The sequence below is a fragment of the Heterodontus francisci genome, chromosome 10, assembly GCF_036365525.1.
Source record: "Heterodontus francisci isolate sHetFra1 chromosome 10, sHetFra1.hap1, whole genome shotgun sequence".
Taxonomy (NCBI): Eukaryota; Metazoa; Chordata; class Chondrichthyes; order Heterodontiformes; family Heterodontidae; genus Heterodontus; species Heterodontus francisci.
In genome coordinates, this window is record NC_090380.1 from 75,559,898 (window position 1) to 75,581,387 (window position 21,490).

Below are 21,490 nucleotides of genomic sequence, written 5' to 3' on the forward strand. Positions count from 1 at the left end.
GCCACAGGCCGCACATGGTCTAGGGAATGTTGGGCGCAACCATCACTTTACTCACTCCGGAGCTTGCACAGGGTGGCACTGTGGTGCAGTGGTTAGCACCGCAGCCTCACAGCTCCAGCGACCCGGGTTTGGTTCTGGGTACTGCCCGTGCGGAGGTTGCGAGTTCTCCCCGTGACCATGTGGGTTTCTGCTGGGTGCTCCGGTTTCCTCCCAAAGACTTGCAGGTTAATAGGTAAATTGGCCATTATAAATTGCCCCTAGTGTAGGTAGGTGGTAGGACAATGGTAGGGAATATGGGATTAATGTAGGATTAGTATATAAATGGGTGGTTGTTGGTCAGCACAGACTCAGTGGGCTGAAGGGCCTATTTCAGTGCTGTATCTCTCTATGACTTGCCTTGCTCTGCAGTGACCCATCTGATCTCCATGGCCTCCTCCTCCATCAGTGCCATTCCACCTCCAGTGTGTTGATATTCCCTGGCATTCTGAGTATGCTACTCCTGGAAGCATAGACATAGACAGTGTCTCATCTGTGCTAGTCACTCTGAGGCATGGTAAACATGCAACACTGTGCTGCTGGGGTGGCATTCAGCCATCACAATTCAGCATTCATCCATGATACTCAGGTGCATGTGAACTGGGTGCCTCAATGTATATGTTGGTGCCTAGTGTGCCCCATGCATGTCTCTACCACCTGACCTCACTTTTCAGGGTGCCTTTTAATTCATGTTGGGCTTTCGGTTTGAAACTTTAAACGCAACTCACCTTTCTAGACCACAGCAGGTCATTAAGTCTCATCCTGCACTGGATCCATGTTCCTGCAATGACCCCTCAGCTGCTTATGATGTCTACCACCACCAGCCATGCCTTTTTGGTGAGCTTTGCCGGACTCCTACTCCCATCTGCTGGAAACTGGACCTGTCTTCTTTCTCTGACTGCTTGCAAAAAAGCCTCCAGGGAGGTGTCGCTGAATTATGGAGTGACCCTTCCTCATTCTGATGCCTTTCCTCTGCTGCTTTCTTTGCTGTTGACCCCCCTCCTTCTTGTCTCTGTCTTCAACCTGTCCGACTGCCTTTAAAATGGTGGCTACATGAGGGCTTCCAGCACTAGGATCCGCCCACCACCATTAATTGGCCAGCACTCCCAAAGGCCTTTAATTGGCTGTTGCTGGTAAAATCCCATGGCACTCCTGCCAACCCACATTTCTGCTTGACATCAGGCCGTCCACTCAATTGGTAAAATTCATGCCATTTGGTCAGATGTCCAAAATCCTGGTCAAAGATGTAGGTTTTAAGGAGTGCCATAAAGGAGGGTAGCTAGATGGGGATGTATAGGAAGGGAATTCCAGAGCGTCGGGCCTTGGCAGCTGAAGGCACAGCCACTAATGGTGGAGTGGTTAAAATTGTGGATGCTCAAGAGACCAGAATTAGATGAGTGCAGATATCTTGGAGAGTTGTGGGACTGGAGGAGATTGCAGAGATAGGAAGGGGTGAGGCTATGGAAAGATTTGAAAACAAGAATGAAAATTTTAAAATCAAGACTTTGCTTGACCGGGAGCCAATGTAGGTCAGTGAGCACAGGGGTGAGAGCTGAATGGGACTTAGTGCAATTGAAGACATGGGCAGCAGAGTTTTGGATAACCTCAAGTTTACATAGGCTAGAATGTGGGAGACCAGCCAAGAGTGCATTGGAATAGTCAAGTCTAGAGGTTACAAAGGCATGAATGAGGGTTTCAGCAGCAGATGAGCTGAGACAGGGGTGAAGTTGACCGATGTTACAGAGGTGGAAATAGGCAATATTAGTGATGGTGCAAATATGTGGTCAGAAGCTTATCTCAGGCTCAACTATGACACCAAGATTGCGAACAGATTGGGTAAGATTCCGACAGTTACCAAGGAGAGGGATAGAGTCAGGAGCTAGGGAACGCAATTTGGAGCAGGGACCAAAAACAATGGCTTCAGTCTTCCAAATATTTAATTGGAGGAAATTACTGCTCATCCAATACGGGATGTCAGATCAGCAGATTGATAATTTAGCAATAGTGGAGTAGTTGAGAGAATTAGTAGTGAGGTAAAGCTGAGTGTCATCAGCGTACATGTGAAAACTAACGGTGTGCCTTCGAATAATGTCACTAAGAGGCAGCATGTAGATGAAAAATAGGAAGAAGCCAAGGATAGATCCTTGGTGGACACCAGAGGTAACGGTAGGAGAGCAGGAAGAGAAGGCATTGTAAATGATGCTCTGGTTCTGATTAGATTGATAAGAATGGAACCAGGCAAGTCCAGTGCCACAGGAGTATATTATCCAGTTGCATTAACAGGTGCTGGGAACTGCAACATCTGCCTGAATCTACAGCACCTTAGTAGCAAGTGAAATCTTTTTAAAATGGCTTAAAGTTGTCGTGTGCAAAATGAACTAAAGTTTCATTTAAATATGGACAAAAGAAATGAATTCCAGCGGTGAAGTGTTTGACCAAGTGTGGCAGCAAGGAACCCTAGTAGAATTGAAGTCACTGGGAGTTGGATTTGTGGGTGTGTGGTGGGGGGGGGGGGGGGGTGGTGGGGAATGGTAGTGAGGGAACTCACCATTGGCTGGAGTCCTAGCTAACACAAAAGAAGATGCTTATAGTTGTTGGAGGCCAATTGTCTTTGCCCAAGGGCAGCATCATCATCACTGCATCAAAATCCTGGAACTCCCTATCTAACAGCACTCTAGGAGTACTTTCACCAAACGGACTGCAACGGTTCAAGAGGTGACTCACAAGCACCTTCTCAAAGGCAATTTAAGATGGACAATAAATGCTGGTCAGTGATGCCCACCACCTGTGAATGAGTAAGTAAGTAATTTAAAACGTACCTGTAAGAGTCAGTGAGCTTATAGTAGCTATTAATGGAAAGCCTACCCCAGAAATAGAAAGAAGATAAGACGTGTCTGTTAAATACAGGCGTTCATTACATGGGTAGACTGGAAGGTGGAATTGAAGGGACTTAAGGCAGGTCACATCATCCCATCCTAAACCCATCATTTGCATTGCTGCACCCAATGAAAGACAACCACATTTTAGTCTGGCCACCATTTTCATCAAAAGACTTAATGGACTGCAACATGGATAGATCCTACATTGTATTTGCAATCTGCCCTAAATTCCTCACCACTCATCAGAATTTCAAGTCCTTTATCTGTATAATAAGATTCCTATTCAATAAATTCAAGTAATCAGTTCCCTCACCAAAAAAATTCAGTTTTCTGAGCTGCCCTGATAACACATAAATCAACATTTGTGACAGAAGACTGAAAACATTCTCATAGATTTGCCTATCCAATTTTCCAATTCCTCCAACAACTTTGCTCCACATAGGCCGTCTCTCAGGAACTTCACATTTCCATTCTGCTTCATTCCCAAAGGTTGGATCCTTCCACCAATTGGATCCAATTATTGTCATGACCCCTACACGTGAGTGACTTCAGTGTCTCAAGAGGTTGCATGTTATCTGAGGCTTAACCGTGGGCTGTACTCTCGCCTCTGAGTCAGAAAATTGTTGTTTCAAATCCCACTCCAGAGACTTGAGAACAAAATTAGACTGACACTGCATTGCAGTAATGGGGAGGTGTTGCACTGTTGTCAGCCAAAATGTGAAACCAAGTCCCCATCTTTCTCAGGTGGACATAAATAATCCCATGGTACTATTTTGAAGAACAGCAGTAAAGTTCTACCGGTGTCCTGGACAATATTTATCCCTCAACCAATATAACTGAAACAGATTATCTGGTCATTATCAAATTGCTGTTTGTGTGAGCTTGCTATGCACAAATTGCTGCACTTCCTACATTACAAAAGTGAGTACAATTCAAAAAGTATTTCATTGGCTATAAAGCCCTTTGGGGCATCCTGAAGACATAAAAGGTGCTATATAAATGTTAGTCACTTCTATGCCGAGTTTTTTAAAAAAACTTGAATGCAGTCTGAATATGCTTAAGCCTTCACACTTATTTTACTACTCTTCAGAAGTACTTCATTGGCTGTAAAGTGCTTTGGGCCAACCTGTGGTCATGAATATAAATGCAAGTTTTTTTTTACTGCCTGAGCTAGGAACTAGTTTAGTTTAGTTTAGAGATACAGCACTGAAACAGGCCCTTCGGCCCACCGAATCTGTGCCGACCATCAACCACCCATTTATACTAATCCTACACTAATCCCATATTCCTACCACATCCCCACCTGTCACTATATATTTCCCTACCACCTACCTATACGAGGGGCAATTTATAATGGCCAATTAACCTATCAACCTGCAAGTCTTTGGCATGTGGGAGGAAACCAGAGCACCCGGAGGAAACCCACGCAGACACAGGGAGAACTTGCAAACTCCACACAGGCAGTACCCAGAATCGAACCCGGGTCCCTGGAGCTGTGAGGCTGCGGTGCTAACCACTGCGCCACTGATGCAGCTTCAGTATCAGCGTAATTTTCCCAATAGCATACCCAGTACTGCCCACAAGTTCTATTCACTTTGATGAATGCCATACACTCCTGCCTACCTGTGACCATATCCAAAATAGGTGAACGTTCCAACAGTAGCCGACCAATAGATAATTTGACTTAAAGACAAGCAACCAAGGAGAGAATCACTAATTTCCTTGATTTCTCAATTTAAAAATTTTCTGTCCGGTGCTTCCAGATCCAGTACTCCTTCTAAACATCAGCTTTCCAAGTAAACATCTAACCTCTGCTCTTCCATACTCCTCCTGGACTCAGCCCTCCACCTTGTTGTCCTCCCAGGTCAGAGCTCTGCTCCCAAACCCAACCCCAGACTGTCAGATCCCACCCATCCACATGCTAACCCAAGGATTTAATTCTCCCATCTGAACTCTCTGTCACATCTAACAGCATCTCTTTCACCAACACATGTTACAGCACCTTCTGGATGTTTTCAATTCCAATACCTACATAATAACCTATTGGTGGGCACTTCCATTTGCTGCATTTCCCAGGCTCTATAAAAAGTAGGAAATAGAATTTGGGTGCAATGGTAAAGGGAGCTTTTTAAGAGTTATACAGAGATCCTAGGAAACGTACAGAAGACAGGAGACAATGTTGATGTGTGACTTATAAATAGTCAAAGAGAAAGAGAAAGTTGACTGAGATTTTCCACTTTGGTAGCTATCTAGGGTAAAATTAGCTTTGCATCCTTGAGAATCGGAGCCACAGAAAATAGCTACTGCAGGCCTCAATATCTACACCATCAGAGTGGGTTTGGCTGCCTGTAATGCAGTATTTACCAGAGGATTGCCTTTTAAAGAAAATTTACATTGTATGGGGCACTCCTGGAGGGGTGATTACATTTTAAAGGGCTTTCTGCTACCATTTAACAATATTTAACAGCAGTAACATGGTGGCATTATTTGCATTCAGTTTTACCATGCTGGTACATAAAATGGTTACAGCACAGAAGGAGGCCATTCAGTGCGTCATGTCTGTGCTAGCTCGCCGTAAGAGCATCTCAACGAGTCCTACTCCCCTGCCTTTTCCCCACAGCCCTGCAGATTTTATCTACCAAGATAATTATCCAATTCCCTTTTGAAAGCCATGATTGAATCTGCCTCCACCACACTCTCAGGCAGTGTATTCCAGATCCTAACCATCGCTGCATAAAAAAGCTTATCCACACGTTACCTCTGATTCTTTTGTCAGTCACCTTAAATCAGTGTCCTCTGATTCTCAACTTTTCCAATGGGATCAGTTTCTCCCTGTAGAAACATAGAAAATAGGAGCAGGAGTAGGCCATTCGGCCCTTCGAGCCTGCTCGGCCATTCATTGTGATCATGGCTGATCATCCAACTCAGTAGCCTGTTCCAGCTTTTGCCCCATACCCTTTGATCCCTTTAGACTCAAGAGCTATATCTAACTCCTTTTTGAAAACATACAATGTTTTGGCCTCAACTGCTTTCTGTATAGAAACATAGAATCTACTATCTACTATGTCCAGACCCCTCATCATTTTGAACACCTCCATCAAATCTCGTCACAACCTTTTCTGAAGAAATATAGCATTTGGACCTAGAAACTGGTTCCTACCCAATTACAGATGGCCACACCAAATCTAATGAGTAAGAAGACCATGCAAAATTGGTCCTTTTGCATCATCAGGATGCGATTGATGCTGTAGCTCAAAAGGATGTGCGCCAGTGCAAAGATGAAGATCAGCCAGAGAGCAAGCCAGCATTGTACTTACCTCAAATGAGACAGGGCTGGGTTGAGGGGAAATCAAGAAGTGGGGGTGGGTTGGGGCATGCAAGTGGTGGCTGACAGTGGACAGTTTTAATGTGGCGACAGGAAGAACACTCCTGCTACTTCTGGATTCATATTCGGGTAGATAAACGCTTTTGGTGGCAACCTCGAGTGGTGCCTTTAAAGACAGTCAAGTTGGCTGATATTCACCTGAGCAAAATGTAAATATGGTGCATGCGAAAGTCAGTTACAATCCAATTTAGGAAAAAGGTCTGCAATAGACAATAGGCCCCAATTTGCATAGATAATGGACCAAATGCCTGCTTCAGGCAGGTGCCCTGGATGATTACGGGGTGCCACAACCAATGTGGCATGTGGAGCATATCCAGCACAGAATGAGCACAGACCTGAATAAAAAGGAGGTGCGCAAACCAGTTTCAAGGTCACAAAGTTTCTCCATCATTACCTCCTGCTTTTGAATATTCCCACTCATATTTGGGCTGTTGTTGATTTGATGCAGAAATAATTAGAATGGGAGAGAGGCAGAAACTGCTACAACAAGCAGGGCACAAACCTTTTTTGGCTTGTGCGCAACCTTACAGGAAATCAATGACTATATATTTATTATAATGCTACAAATTATGCTGACACAACTACTGTATGGATGGAGGTTCCTAGAAATGTGTACGTTTTAAAAAACTACATTGATATGGAGAGAAGTGTGCGAATGCAGTGAGTAGTGTAAATATTATATGTCTTTATTGTAAGTATAGTACTTTCTGTAATATATTTCACAATGTCTTTTTGCTAATTTCTTTCCTAGATTCTGTTTTCTGATGGAACTGTGAGCAGAAGTCCAGATTCAGGTCCTGTCTCCATTCCCCAAACACCTATAATGGTAAGCGACCAGACTGATCCTGTTGATCAAGAATCAAAGGATGAAAAGGAACTAAAGAGAGACTCCAGTGAAGAAGGAAGTAAGAAAGGTAACAAGGGAAAAACAGCTAACCATTTGTGTGATGGTGAACACATCCTAAGATGACTATCTCAATGCAAGGTGTCAGTTTTTTCCACACACCCGATGACCTCACCAAGTACCACTGGGCTACATGAGCAGTCACGGCTTGTGAAAATATATTGGCACATTGCAGTACCTGTCAACTCTCATATTTGTACAAGTACAGAAAGTAAGCAGTTCAATTCTATGGAAAGACATTTCTCAGTTTCAAAAATATATATGCAATTACTTATCAGAGATCGTAAAAGGTTTCAAAAGATAGTTTGAGTACATTCTTTGCTTCTTAAATTTACATCAAAGTACATTAACTTTATAAAGGAGAAAAACACCTGTATTGATGAACTTGAGAATAGGGCAAGGAAGTGTCACAGGTCACAGAGATAATTTCAGTAGAAGAAGAAAGATGCAAGTTTATCACTTTGTTAGAAAGAAGCTGGCAAGTTACCTTGTCTCTCCAATTGCCGAAGTGGGGAAGTGACTTATAATAAACCATTTGGTCAGTAAATTTTGAGGTCGTGGTATTCACTTCTGCAGCAGCTGAGCAGTATTCTGCACAGTACCACAATGCATTGACATGCATGCAGTTGCCAGGGTACAATTATTTTGTCTTACAGTTTTTACTCTTATCCTGAAAGTGCTGACTATTGCTGGGTGTGGTTCCACAGGCATTGGCAGCTTTCTAATACCACACCTGAATCAACCATTCCTTATATGTGATCTAAGACAGAGGTCCCAAAAATCTGAGGGCTTTCTTGTGCATTCCTGCTGTGAGGCCAGATTGCACAGACAACATATGCAACATCTTCAGTCTTGTTGCCACAGTATTTATGTGGCTGGTCCAGTTAAGCTCCTGGTCAATGATGACCCCCAGAATTTCACTGGTGGGGGGATGCTGTTGAATTTTAAGTGAGATTCTCTTTTGTTGGAGATGGTCATTGCCTGGGAAATGTCACTTGTCACTTAGCAGCCCACTTCATTATCTGAAGAGTTGCAAATTGAACTGATCATTGTTCAATTGTCAGCAAACATCCCCACTTCTGACCTATTACCATTCCTTCACTGTCACTGGGTCAAAGTCCTGGAACTCCGACCCTAACAGCCCTATGGGTGTATCTGCACCACAAGAACAGCAGTGATTCAAAAAATGGCTCACCACCTCCTTCTCGAGGGTAATTCAGGATGTGTAGAAAATGCAGGTAAAAGAAATCCCAGTGCAGCTGGACAGTGTGAAGGGCTCTTGAAGGGCTACATATAATCTGAATGTTTAATAGGACTGTGAAAATTATTTCAAATTGGGGCTCGTATCCATAATGTGACTGGATCAATGGAACAATTTTCTAATTGCACAGCCAACTATAAAAAAATTTATAAAATTTCCAATGAATAACTATTTTCTCCTCCTTTATTCCCGTCTTTCCTTATCAATGCTATTTTCCTGCCAGAAATCATCCCATTGTTCAACAGAGAGTCAGCAGCCCTTCATTGACTCCTAGTATGTGAAATTGCATTTCCTTCTGCCAGTCCTCCCAGCGTATAATGAGTAATATACTGGGAGCACCAGAAATATATTCAAATGAACTGGACTCTCACAGTCAGAAAATATTGTTTAAGAACAGATGTGAATGGGTTTCACACCATTTATTTGTTTCTCTAAGGAAAGCATGGTCACAGAGGAAATTCTGCACCAAATATTAGTGAAACGTTTACAATGCAAACCCAGCCATCAGACACTCTACCTGGTACTTGGTTAACTACCACGCCAATAGGTTTAACTATTGGAACAAAAGGCACGGAAAAGTTGGATATAAAACCCATCTTAGTCTATAAAGCCACAGATCCAGGAACTGGAGAAGTAAGTACAGTATATGTTTTCTTATATATTTATATTTGTAATATTTCTGCTTTTGTATTGTATTGGAGTATTGTGTTCAGTTCTGGGTGCCACACTTTAGGAAAGATGTGACTGCTTTAGAGAGAGTGTCAAAACGTTTCATGAGAATGTTTCCAGGGATGAGGAACTTCAGTTATGTGGACAGATTGGAGATGATGGGACTATTTTCTTTGTAGAAGAGAAGGTTGAGAGGAGATTTAGAAGAGGTATCCAAAATCATGAGGGGTCTGAGTAGGGTAGATAGGGAAAAACTGTTCCCATTGGTGGAGGGATCAAGAAAAAGAGGGCACAGATTTAAGGTAATTGGCAAAAGAAGCAATAGCGACATGAGGTAACATTTTTTCACGCAGCGAGTGGTTAGGATCTGGAATGCACAGTGTGATGGAGACAGGTTCAATCAAGGAATTTAAGAGGGAATTGGATTGTTATCTGAAAAGTAAGAATATGCAGGGCAACAGGGAGAAGGCCAGGGAGTGGCACTAGGTAAACTGTTTTTTCAGAGAGCTGGCGCAGATATGATAGGCCTAATGGTCTGCTTCTGTAATGCTGTCTCCAAACCTGAGCTTCCCTACCTCCCTATTTTCCCCCTCTCTAACCTGTTCTGCTTGTTTACTACTCCTTCTATACCTGTTCAGTATCCTTTATATTTATTACGATGCACAAGCAGATTGACAGTCACTACATCATATCAGGTTCAGTAAACGATAGAACTAGGCTACTGTAGCAGGCTGTGGTGTCTATCCAGCTAAGCAAGGTTAAATTACTATAAAACAAGTATTGTGTTGTGCTTTCAGTTACATCTACAGATACAAGTAAAGGAATGACTTATTGTGATTTACACGTTGTTCTATTGTTAGAGCAAGGGTTCTTATCGATTTCGGGAGTAAATTATAAAGGGCTAAAAATCGGTTTGTCCCATTTTTCAAGCATGGGGGTCACAATTGGCGACCTGCCCAGGCTGGTTCTGGTGGAGGTGGGCAGCAGGCAGATTTGATGCTACCATCTTATTAACATGACAGGAGCATTGATTTATCTTCCGGGAGAGCAGTGGACAGGAGCAAACCTGTGGGAGGGACACGCAGCGGGGAGCAGTTAAATAAAGGCCGAGGATCGCAGCCTACAACCCTTACCTTCTGGGAGAGCAGCAGACCTGTGGGAGGAACACGGAGCGGGGAGCAGTTAAATAAAGCTCAAGGATCGCGACCTACAGCCCTTACCTTTTGGGAGAGCAGCAGACGTGAGGGAGGAACACGGAGCGGGGAGCAGTTAAATAAAGCTCAAGGATCGTGACCGACAGCCCTTACCTTCTGGGAGAGCAGCGGAGAGGAGTCCAGCTGCGCCTGAGTTCAAAAAAAAAACTGAACAGTGGCATCACAGGAAAGCTTCAAGGTGATTGGTTGGTGAGTAACTGCTGTTAGGGAATATCTGTAAATAACTGGGTTCGTACATTACTGCTAGGGTGCGTGTGTAAATAGCTGCAAATTAGAGAAAAACTTAAAATTTAAATTTTGTAACTACCTTATAATTAATTAAGGCACAGAAGCAAAGTGAAAAGCTGGTGAGTCTACTGTTCTGTTTTATTTTAAAGCAGTAAGGTTTATTACTGAGGTTATTACTTCTATTGGTAAAATTTTTAGCATTGGTAGGGTATATTAATAGTGGTAAGGTAGATTAGTTTTGGTAAGTAGACATCACAAGGAAGCAGTTAGGTAATTGGCTTGTTGAGCCTTAGGAGCTACAAACAGCACAAGAGGAGAAAGCGATGAGACACAGGGAGCTAGTCGGTGAGTATCTGGTGGATATTTTCTTACTTTCTTATTTTATTTTTTCTTGTTGGAAGGTGGTTACCCATTTGTTCATTTTATTTATATCCATTTTGTTGTGTTTATTTAACTTCCAATTTTAGTGCAGTAAATAAATAATTCAAGGCATGGCAGGGCTGCTCACACCCGTCGAATGCACATCCTGTGTCATGTGGGGATTCCAGGGCCCTGCCCATGTCCTGGACAACCACATGTGCAGAAAGTGCCACCAAATGCAAAAACTCAGACCCCAAATCTTGAAATTCAAGGAGCAGCTGGAGTCACTGAGGTGCATTTGCAAGGATGAGAGATATGTGGATAGCATGTTTCAGGAGGTGGTCACCCTGCAGCTTAAGAGAGCGCAGGCAGAGTGGGACTGGGGGTCTGCCAAACAGACAAAAAGGTCAAGGCAGATAGTGCAGGAGACTCCGGAGGGCATCCCACGTTCTAACCGCTTTTCAGCTCTGGGTACCAATGGGAGAGAGGGTTCCTCTGGAGAGTACAGCGAGAGTCATGACCAGAGCACCATGGGTGGCTCAGCTGTGCAGGGAGGGAGGAGAAAATACAGGAGAGCAATAATGGTAGGAGATTGTATAGTTAAGGGAACAGACAGGCATTTCTGTGGTCACTGATGTGATTCCAGGATGGTATGTTGCCTCCCTGGTGCAAGTGGCTACAGAGCATTCTGGAGGGCGAAGGTGCACAGCCAGAGCTCATGGTCCAGATTGGTACCAACGGTATCGGTAGAAAAAAGGATGAGGTCCTGAGTTTAGGGAGTTAGGAAAAAGATTAGCAAGCAGGACCTCAAAGGTAGCGATCTCCGGATTACTCCCAAAGCAAACATCCATCGACTAGTACCCTTTGTTTCCTATTACCGAGACAATTTTGGATCCAACCTGCCACATTCCCTGTATCCCATGGGCTTTCATTTTACTGACCAGTGTGCCATGTGGGACCTTGCCAAATGCCATACTAAAATCCATGTAGATCACATCCACTGCACTACCCTCATCAATCTTCCTTGTTACTTCCTCAAAAAACTCAATTAAGTTAGTAAGACATGACCTTCCCTTAACAAATCTATGCTGACTATCCCTGATTAATCCATGCCTTTCTAAGTGACAGTTTATCCTGTCTCTCAGAATTGATTCTAATAATTTGCCCACCACCGAGGTCAGACTGACCAGCCTATAATTATTTGGCCTATCCCTCGCACCCTTTTTAAACAATGGTACAAAGTTCACAGACCTCCAATCATCTGGTACCTCACCTGTATCTGGTGAGGATTTGAAGATGATCCTCAGCGCATCCGCTATTTCCTCCCTGGCTTCCTTTAACAACCTGGGATGTAATCCATCTGGCCCTGGCAAATTATCCACTTTCAAGGATGTCAGACCCTCATGTGCTTCCTCACTCATTATGCTTATCGTATCTAATGTTTCACACTCCTCTATAATTACAATGTCTGCATCAACCCTCTCCTTTGTGAAGACAGAGACAAAAATCTCATTAAGAACCCTGCCCACATCTTCTGCATCCATGCATAAGTTCCCTTGTACATTTCTGATAGGCTCTTAATGTACTGATAAAACATCTTTGGGTTTTCCTTGATTTTACCTGTCAATAATTTTTCATGTCCTCTCTTTGCTTTTCCAATTTCCTTTTTTACTTCACACCTGCACTTTCTATACTCCTCTAGGCTTTCTAAAGTATTAAGTTTTTGTAATCATCATAAGCTTTCTTTTTCTGCTTTAACTTACCCTGTAAGCTTCTTGATAAGCAGAGGGCACTAGATTTGGCACCCTTTATCTTTGTGGGGACATGCCTACACTGTGCCTGTAGAATCTCGCTTTTGAATGCCTCCCACTAGTTTGCCACTGATTTTCCTTCAAGTAGCTGTATCCAGTCCACTTTCACCAGGTCACCACTCAGTTTCGTAAAATTTACCTTACCCAATTTAGAACTTTTGCTCCTGTTTTATCTTTGTCCTTTTCCATTGTTACGACCAGGTGCGACAGGTGTCTAGGGGTCTGTTACTATCTTCACCTAGTCTTATTGTAACAGGGTTTAATTTTAAACACACTGCGTTTTGAGCTCCCCTTTTTGTGAATCCTTGTTCACAGTTTTCCAATTATAGGACAAAGAAACCAATTCGCACAGGCTTTCTCAGATTTAAAGAAGAAAGATGAAATTTTATTAAAACTTCAAACTTAACCTCTAATACGGTTCACGCCTACGGATATACGACGCGCCCACGCTAGCATGCACATGCAGAAAGGGACAGAACAGAGACGAGGAAAATATAGTAGAGTGGTGTTTGAGGCACTATCTTGTTATGGTGCTTTGAGCTCACTGTAGTCCTTTTGTAAGTAGTCTTGCTTTTTGTTGGGGCCCAGTAATCTTCTTAAAACCTTGTTCACGTAGGAAACATTTCTCACTTTGAGTTTCACGTATTTTCACAAAATTCAGTTCCGTGAGAAGGAGATGGAAGCAGATAGACAGAAGAGGCTGTAATTCTTGCTTCAGTTCCAGGAGAGATCTTTACTCCATGAGCACATGGCTTTGTCTCTTCAAAATCTGTTTTCCCAGCTTAAAACTCCCCTAGATGGCCAGCAGATGGTCACGTGACCGACTGGTTTGACCAGGTGTCTTCTGTGTATTGGAGCAGGGACTGGTTCCCTTTGTTTCAACATTGTCGGGGACTATGCACATGTCTTTCCAGTCAGGCGCTTGCAATTTTTTAAGTTTTAATGTTCGTGTGGCTAAATAATTTGTGCCTAAGTCTTGGCAGATGGGGGGGTTTGCCTGACACCATGATTGTGCTAAAACTAACGGTACTATGGTCACGATCTTTGGGTTTTGCTTTCCTAATTTTCCTTTTTACTTCACCCTGCACTTTCTATACCCGTCTAGGCTTTCTAAAGTATTAAGTTTTTTGTGACTGTTATAAGCTTTCTTTTTTGCCTTATCTTACCCTGTACGCTTCTAAATAACCAAGGGGGTCTAGATTCGGCTGTGCCAACCTTTTTCTTTGTGGAGACATGTCTACACTGTGCCCATAGAATCTTGCTTTTGAATGCTTCCCACAAGTTGTTTATGTTTATGTTTAGAGATACAGCACTGAAACAGGCCCTTCGGCCCACCGAGTCTGTGCCGACCATCAACCACCCATTTATACTAATCCTACACTAATCCCATATTCCTACCACATCCCCACCTGTCCCTATATTTCCCTACTATCTACCTATACTAGGGGCAATTTATAATGGCCAATTTACCTACCAACCTGCAAGTCTTTTGGCTTGTGGGAGGAAACCGGAGCACCCGGAGGAAACCCACGCAGACACAGGGAGAACTTGCAAACTCCACACAGGCAGTACCCAGAATCGAACCCGGGTCACTGGAGCTGTGAAGCTGCAGTGCTAACCACTGTGCCACTGTGCCATCGTTGGCCACTGATTTTCCTTCAAGTAGCTGTATCCAGTCCACTTTCGCCAGATCACCTCTCAGCTTGGTAAAAATTTGCCTTCTCCAAATTTAAAACTTTTACTCCTGGTCTACCCTTGTCCTTTTCCATAATAATGCTAAATCTAACTGTATTATGGCCCCTAGCTCCTAATTGGTCATCCACTGCTACTTCATCCACTTGCCCAGCTTCATTTCCTAAGACTAAATCTGGAATTGTGCCCCCTCACATTGGGTTTGTTACATTCTGGCTAAAAAAGTTCTCTTGAATGCAGTTCAAGAATTTTGTATCCTCTGTGTCCTTCACACTGTTTGTATCACAATTGATATTAGGGTAGTTGAAATTCCCAACTATTATTGCCCTATTGTTTTTGCAGTCAGAAATTTGCCTACATATTTGTTCTTCTATCTTCCTCTCACTATTTGGGGGTCTATAGTACACTCCTAGTAGTGTGGCTGCCCTTTTTGTATTTCTGAGCTCAACCCATATGGCCTCATTTGATGATTCATTTAGCTTTTCATCACTTCTCACAGCTGTAATTGATTCTTTAACCAATAATGCTACAACCCCTCCTTTATTATCCCCTTCTCTATCCTGCCTGAAAACTCTATATCCAGGGATGTTGAGCTGCTATTTTTGCCCCTCTTTAAGCCAAGTTTCCATTATAGCAATGATATCGTGCTGCAATGTGTCTATCTGTGCCCTCAGCTCATCCACTTTATTTGCTATACTCCTTGCATTTAAATAAATACCTTTTAACACTGCCAAATTCCTGTGCTGCACATTTTTTAATGTTTGCTTCTTCTGTCTTTCATAATCACTTGCTAATTCTCTGCCTCCCGTCCCCTGCTTGAATTTGTCCCATCTGAAAATGCCCTCAGATTCTCATCCCCTGCCAATCTAGTTTAAACCATCCCCAACAGCACTAGCAAAACTTCCTGCAAGGCCATTCATCCTGGTCCCATTAAGATGTAGACTGCCCGCCTCATGGGGCCAGCTGTGACAGAACCCGTGGCATATGGCGTCGCTGAGAACATTGAGGATAGTGGTTTTTCCTATCTTATGTCCCTCCTCAACTTCTAACTCTCCTTCATGCTGCTATCTGGCATGTACCTTGGAGGGTAGTATAGAGTTGGGATCTGCATGTAGTGAATTACCAGACACGAGTGGGCTGCAGGTAGGCCAAGGGTAAAGAGACGATTCATTTGCCAGCTCACTGCAGGTCGAGGTAACAGAAAAGTTCTGCTCCAGGAGACTCAGATGAGGAAATAGATGGAGCTGCATACAGGAGAAAGCTGATGAGGATGCAAACTAAGATGCTGGGTGCATTGGCTGGCCTGCCAGACAGCATCCTGTCACTGCAAGAAGCATGGAGGAGTCTGGCTCCAACGTTGCGGATGGTTTGCACAGAGCTTGCTCTCTTTGCATCCTCTGCTCCATCTCCCTGTCATCCTGCAGACCCAAAGGCACTGAAATTGCAGCCCCCATACCTGTTGCAGCCTTTGTGTGGCCAGGTCAGCTAATCCTCTGCCATCCCTGTGAGGATGAAGCAGCACTCCCTAGCAAATCCAGGAACCCACCACAACACTTCCAGAAACACGCCACAGTACTTCCAGACACTTTTCAATAGCAGTAATTCTTCAAATTCACCCTACCTGCAATTTGGGTGCCTGTCCCTTTAAATAATGCTAATGATGGGCCCTTCTTGGAGCTGAATTCTTGAACTTTGGTGAATGATGTACAAATTTGTTGAATAGACCAGCTTGGCCTAAATTAGCACAATAGGCATCGCGTCAGCCAGTCAGACTGTATGACGGCAGAATAGTTCCGGTCCAGCTGCTTCTGATGCTAACAGGGAACGGCCTGCACAAACATCCTTCTCAAGGTGATGCACCACGTTGGAAGAAGCTGGCAGCACAGCATGCACCCCCAGCAATGTAATTGGCTCCAAGTCCTCAAATATTGAACATCAGGTATGAACAATTTATTAAGTATCCAGCACACATTATAGTACTTAACCATGCACCTAAAAGCTAGTACTTACAATTGAACCTTGCTTCTTTAATGGAGAAAATAAATGTGTTACAGTTCTGAGCTCTATCTTAGGCCTTTTACATTGTAAACAGACACTTTCATACATTTCTCTTATTCCCACACAGGATAATCCACATAATTCTATGTTACATATGGGGAGGCGGTGGCATAGTGGTAATCTGGACTTGTAATCCAGAGCCCAGGCTAATGTTTTTAGGGCATGGGTTTGAATCCCACCATGGCAGAAAGTGAAATTTAAATTCAATTAATAAATCTGGAATTAAAAGCTAGCCTAATGGTGACCATGAAACCATTATCGATTGTTGTAAAAACCCATCTGAATCACCTTTTAGGGAAGGGTGTCTGCCTTCCTTACCTGGTTTGGCCTACATGTGACTCCAGACCCACAGCAATGTGGTTGACTCTTAAATGAGCTCTGAAATGGTCTAGCAATTAGGGATGGGCAATAAATGCTGGCCTAGTCAGCGACGTCCACATTCCACAAATGAAAAATAATTATATGTTTGGTAGGAATATGGGATTAGTGTAGGATTAGTATAAATGGGTGGTTGATGTTCAGCACAGACTCGGTGGGCCGAAAGGCCTGTTTCAGTGCTGTATCTCTAATCTAATCTATATCATTGTTAAAATACACTTACATATATGGAGAATTTAATTGACCTATTCCTTATCAATAGCTTAGTTGTCCTTACTTAACACGCTTTTTTTATTCCGTCTTACATTTATTTACAGAGTGAAACATTACAAGCATACACCTCCTAATTCAATCACACCACAGTTTCAATATGTGTCTCTTTATACCTTTTTTGATTCAACCAGTGTGTTGCCAATTAAGAGGAGCTAAGTGCCCACTAAGTCGGCACCACTACTATACTCTAACAAAAACTAAAAACGTGAAGGAAACTTTGCTAATCAAATTTAAATGGCATTCCTGGAGGTGATGATGCACTCCTGTACCTCCCTCACCCCTGTGCCCACCAGCCACAGAAGAACAAGCTCTTTTTTTCCGTCAACGAATACAACTCCCTTATTTTGTTATCTTATTGGTAGTTCAACATGTTATGTATAATTGCTATTCCACCAACTCATGACTTCAATTGCAGCCTGTCTTTGATTTGGTGCCATTTCCAACAGTCAATTCCCTACTTATACAGAAACACAATTAAAAAGGATGATATGTACCCAGATGTTTTCCTTTGCAGAACTGTTTTTCTACATTGTTATCAAATAATTCAATAGCAGCCTTTTTAATTAAAACTCATTACTTCATTCTTCTGTATGGTGAGGTAGCTGGGGCCAGGCGACCAATGGGCCACCCAAAGCTACGCTTCAAGAATGTTTGCAAGCGTGACATGAAGGCCCTAAATGTCAACTATTGCACCTGGGAGTCACTGGCTGTCGAAAGAGGGATATGGCGACACATCCTGTGGACTGTTGTGCACTACCACAATGACCAGTTGCTACAGCAGCTTGGCAACAAGCGCCAATGTCAAAAACAATTACTCACAACATCACTTGGCAGCTTTACATGCAGCACTTGTGGCAGAACCTGCCTCTCAAGGATTGGCCTTCACAGCCATCAGTAAAGGTGCGCCAAGAGAAAACACCTATCTAAATGGATTGTTTGCTGTGTGTCCATCATCTTTCGTAGATGGAAGGATGCCAACCATTACTTCATTCTGAAACTGACCAATGCTATAGGGGTCAGCCCTGACACAATAGCCTCGTGGTACTTTAAATTGGTTTAAACTTCCCTGCTTAACATGCAAAAACTACAAAGAGAAATCAATAGTAGTAGAACATTAACATGCTTCTGGATAGTCTGATTAACCCTTCTATTACACTAGCTGATAACAGCAGGTGGTTTTACCTGGCACACACAAACAGAAGACTTAGAAAATACTAACAAAATGACCACTTTAGGGGTTGCATTATATTTATATATCAGGTTGTGCTATAGCTTTTGATAAAACTAGGCCAGTCAATAAGATGATTTTCTTTCCCCAGTGGTACCTACCATCTTCCAGACATTCCTAGCTACATTATTTGATCTCTTGTCTATGGCATAATAAAACCATTGATCATTATATTTAGTGTGAAATTTCATACCTGTTATATGCTTTGCAAACTTTATTCCTGTCACTAAGGTAAGGTATTTCTTGACTACTTTAAAAAGCTCAATTCCCACAAACTTAATATTTATTGTAGCCTCTTGGAATCTTATATCTCTGACACTCTTAACATTTCCAATCTATCTAAGCAACCAAAAGGCAGACTCAGTGTCAAATACCATGTCTAATCTGTGGAAAAATGCCAGTAAGGCATAGAAATGTATTTCACAAACTAAATATCACTTTGGTGTTGCAATATAGGTAATGATTACAAGACAGGACAAGGTCGTTACTGTCTTTGGGAGTGACAGCACTATAGTGGAACATGCTGATGGAACCAGGATTACAACCTTCTTTCAGGATAAAACAATCCCAGAGAATGAGATGCAATATGAAACTGGTAAGAAAATGAGATATCTAACTTTTACTACTATCTCAATTCATCAGAGCTTCCTTTTGCATTTTCTTTAAATCTTTCATGGGATGTGGGTGTCACTGGCAAGGCCAGCATTTGTTGCCCATCTCTAATTGCCTGTGACAACTGCGTGGCTTGCTCGGCCATTTCAGAGGGTAGTTAAGAATCAACCATATTCTGTGGGTCTGTAGTCATATGTAGGCCAGACCAGCAGATTTCCTTCCCTAAAGATGTTTCTTTTTAACAACTGATAATTTCATGGCACCATTACTGAGATTAGCTTTCAATTCCAGATTTTTATGAATTAATTGAATTTTAATTCTACCACCTGCTGTGGTGGCATTTGAAACCATGTCCCTAGGGCATTAGTTCAGTGACACTACCACTATGCCCTGTCTCCCCAGCATTGGTAAGTTACCATTGGCATACCTGGCCAATAAATTTGCATTTCTGCTCTACTCTAGTGTTTACAGTCAATTGCTCAAGCAAAATACTGCAGATGCTGGAAATCTAAAAGAAAAAGAGAAAATGCTGGAAATTCAAACGTTAATGTTGTCTCTCTCTCCACAGATGTTGCCAGACCTGCTGAGTATTTCCAGCATTTTCTGTTTTTATTTCCAATTGCTCAAGTGCTTGAATACTTAAATTTAAGGGCAGGAATACTGTCATCCAAACTTGCTTTGTCTCTGCTGGATGAGTTACTTCAGCTCTCAGTTAGGCAACAAAATGTCATTCTGTGCAATAGTGTAGCATTCATCTTGAGGAACAGAAAAACTGACATCGTTCAGCTTGTCCTTGTGGACCTCTCCTTCCCCATATTTACTCAGAAACCCGAGGGCTACAGTTTTCCAACTTCTCCAGTAGAGAAAGATCTGGGCGAAGTGCATAAATGACAAAAAATAGAGGTTTGTTCATAGTACATGCCATACTAGGCAATTTGTTTTGAGCAAGATGATAAATTAGTTCACAAGATCAATAAAAGCAACATATTAATGACCCAGATTTGCATGTCCTGCTGGTTAGACTTGATTATGCATGCTTAAGTTTTAAAATTTTGATGACCTTGGTGAACTCCGGGACACAGTGCAGACTGAATTTTTCCCGGTGGATCACAATCCCGACGTCAGTCTCAATTGCAGGTCGCGAACCCAGAAGTGGCCATGGCATAACGTCAGATGCAATCCTCCTGGAGGAGGCTAATTAAGAAGCCATCTCCTGGAGCCATGTCCAATTAGTTACAGCAAGCAGGTTCCAGTGTCAGGACATCCATTCATCGGGGCCCGTGAGTAGGATCTCCAGCTGCCTCCTCAGTGTGGGCACTGCTGGGAGCCAGTAGCAGGAGTGGCAGGGGGTCATGGAGGCACCTTCAAGAGGAGAACAGCAGCTGCCATTGCAGCAAGAGGTACATTAGTGGAGACATCAATCTCCATGAAGTGGCTGCATTGCCTTCTGCTTAGGGAGACCTGAGAATTGTGAATTAATGCTGGCAACTTAATAAAAGGCCTCACATAGCTCGTGGCTTGCACCTCCCGCTATGAAGCCACCTCCGTTCTGTTTCTGGGCTCCTTATACAGCAGCGGACCCATGCACTGTCAGAAAAATTTCACTCCATTTCCACAATAAGGACTAATTGCCTCATTAAGTGCCATAAGTAGCTACCCACCTCTGCTGGGTGGGTAGCAGTCATTGCTGGGAGCCCGCCTATGGGTAAAGCGCACGGAGGAAGGAACATGTCACAGAGATGGCCTGACGAGTCAATCAAATTCCCCCCACCCTCCAAAGCTCGTGGGTCAAGGAAAATACAGCCCATGGTGGCTCCTTATCCAATGAGATTACACGACTGAGAAATAAACAGGAAAGTCTGAGAAGGAAGGTGAATTAGAGTGGAAGAATTCAATGTCAAATCAGGCACAGAAAGAGGGGGAAAGAAAAATTGGATTAAGGGAGAGGGATAAAAGAGACAGAAAAGAAACATAAGAAAAAAATTAAATTTTAAATTTGGCATTTTTAAACTCTTCAACAGTAATTTATAACCTGAAGAACTGAGATTCCATATGTAATTGTTCACTGTCATGAAAGGTTGATTGACAGTCATTAACGATTATCATGTCATTAAAAGGGTGCTTACACTGTTAATTATTAGACTTAACTTCCTTTGGCACTTTTAATGAGCAATTAATATGCAAATACAGCAACTTTATGAAATTGATGAGGAGGTTAAAGGTGGAACGGCATTAATGGGGCATAAAATTGTAATAATTCACAAAGTATCTCTCTACCTCAACACAAGTTGCTGGCTGATTTGCATGTTAATAACGGCATGTGTTGTTCAGACACCATTACATTTTCAACAAATTCAGGATCAATATGTTTTTCAGACAACTTGTGTCTGAAAATAAGCTAATGTTCCCAGTTTATGACAGAGTAAAATCGAGGCTGAATTTAACTGACGTGAATCAGATGGGTGGGGAGAGGGATGGGCAGGAAGCACCCATGAGGTCACC

General features: G+C 42.8%; 1 protein-coding gene across 14 annotated transcripts in view; it reads left to right on the top strand.

Moving 5' to 3' along the window:
* Positions 1 to 21,490, top strand: part of spag17 (sperm associated antigen 17) — a 428,416-nt gene that overhangs the window by 267,040 nt on the left and 139,886 nt on the right. For all 14 annotated transcript variants that reach the window (XM_068040791.1, XM_068040788.1, XM_068040787.1 and 11 more), the window contains 3 exons: positions 7,052 to 7,214; positions 8,902 to 9,098; positions 18,833 to 18,971. In XM_068040791.1, the coding sequence (XP_067896892.1) occupies positions 7,052 to 7,214; positions 8,902 to 9,098; positions 18,833 to 18,971 (499 nt within the window). The remainder of the gene's footprint in view (positions 1 to 7,051; positions 7,215 to 8,901; positions 9,099 to 18,832; positions 18,972 to 21,490) is intronic.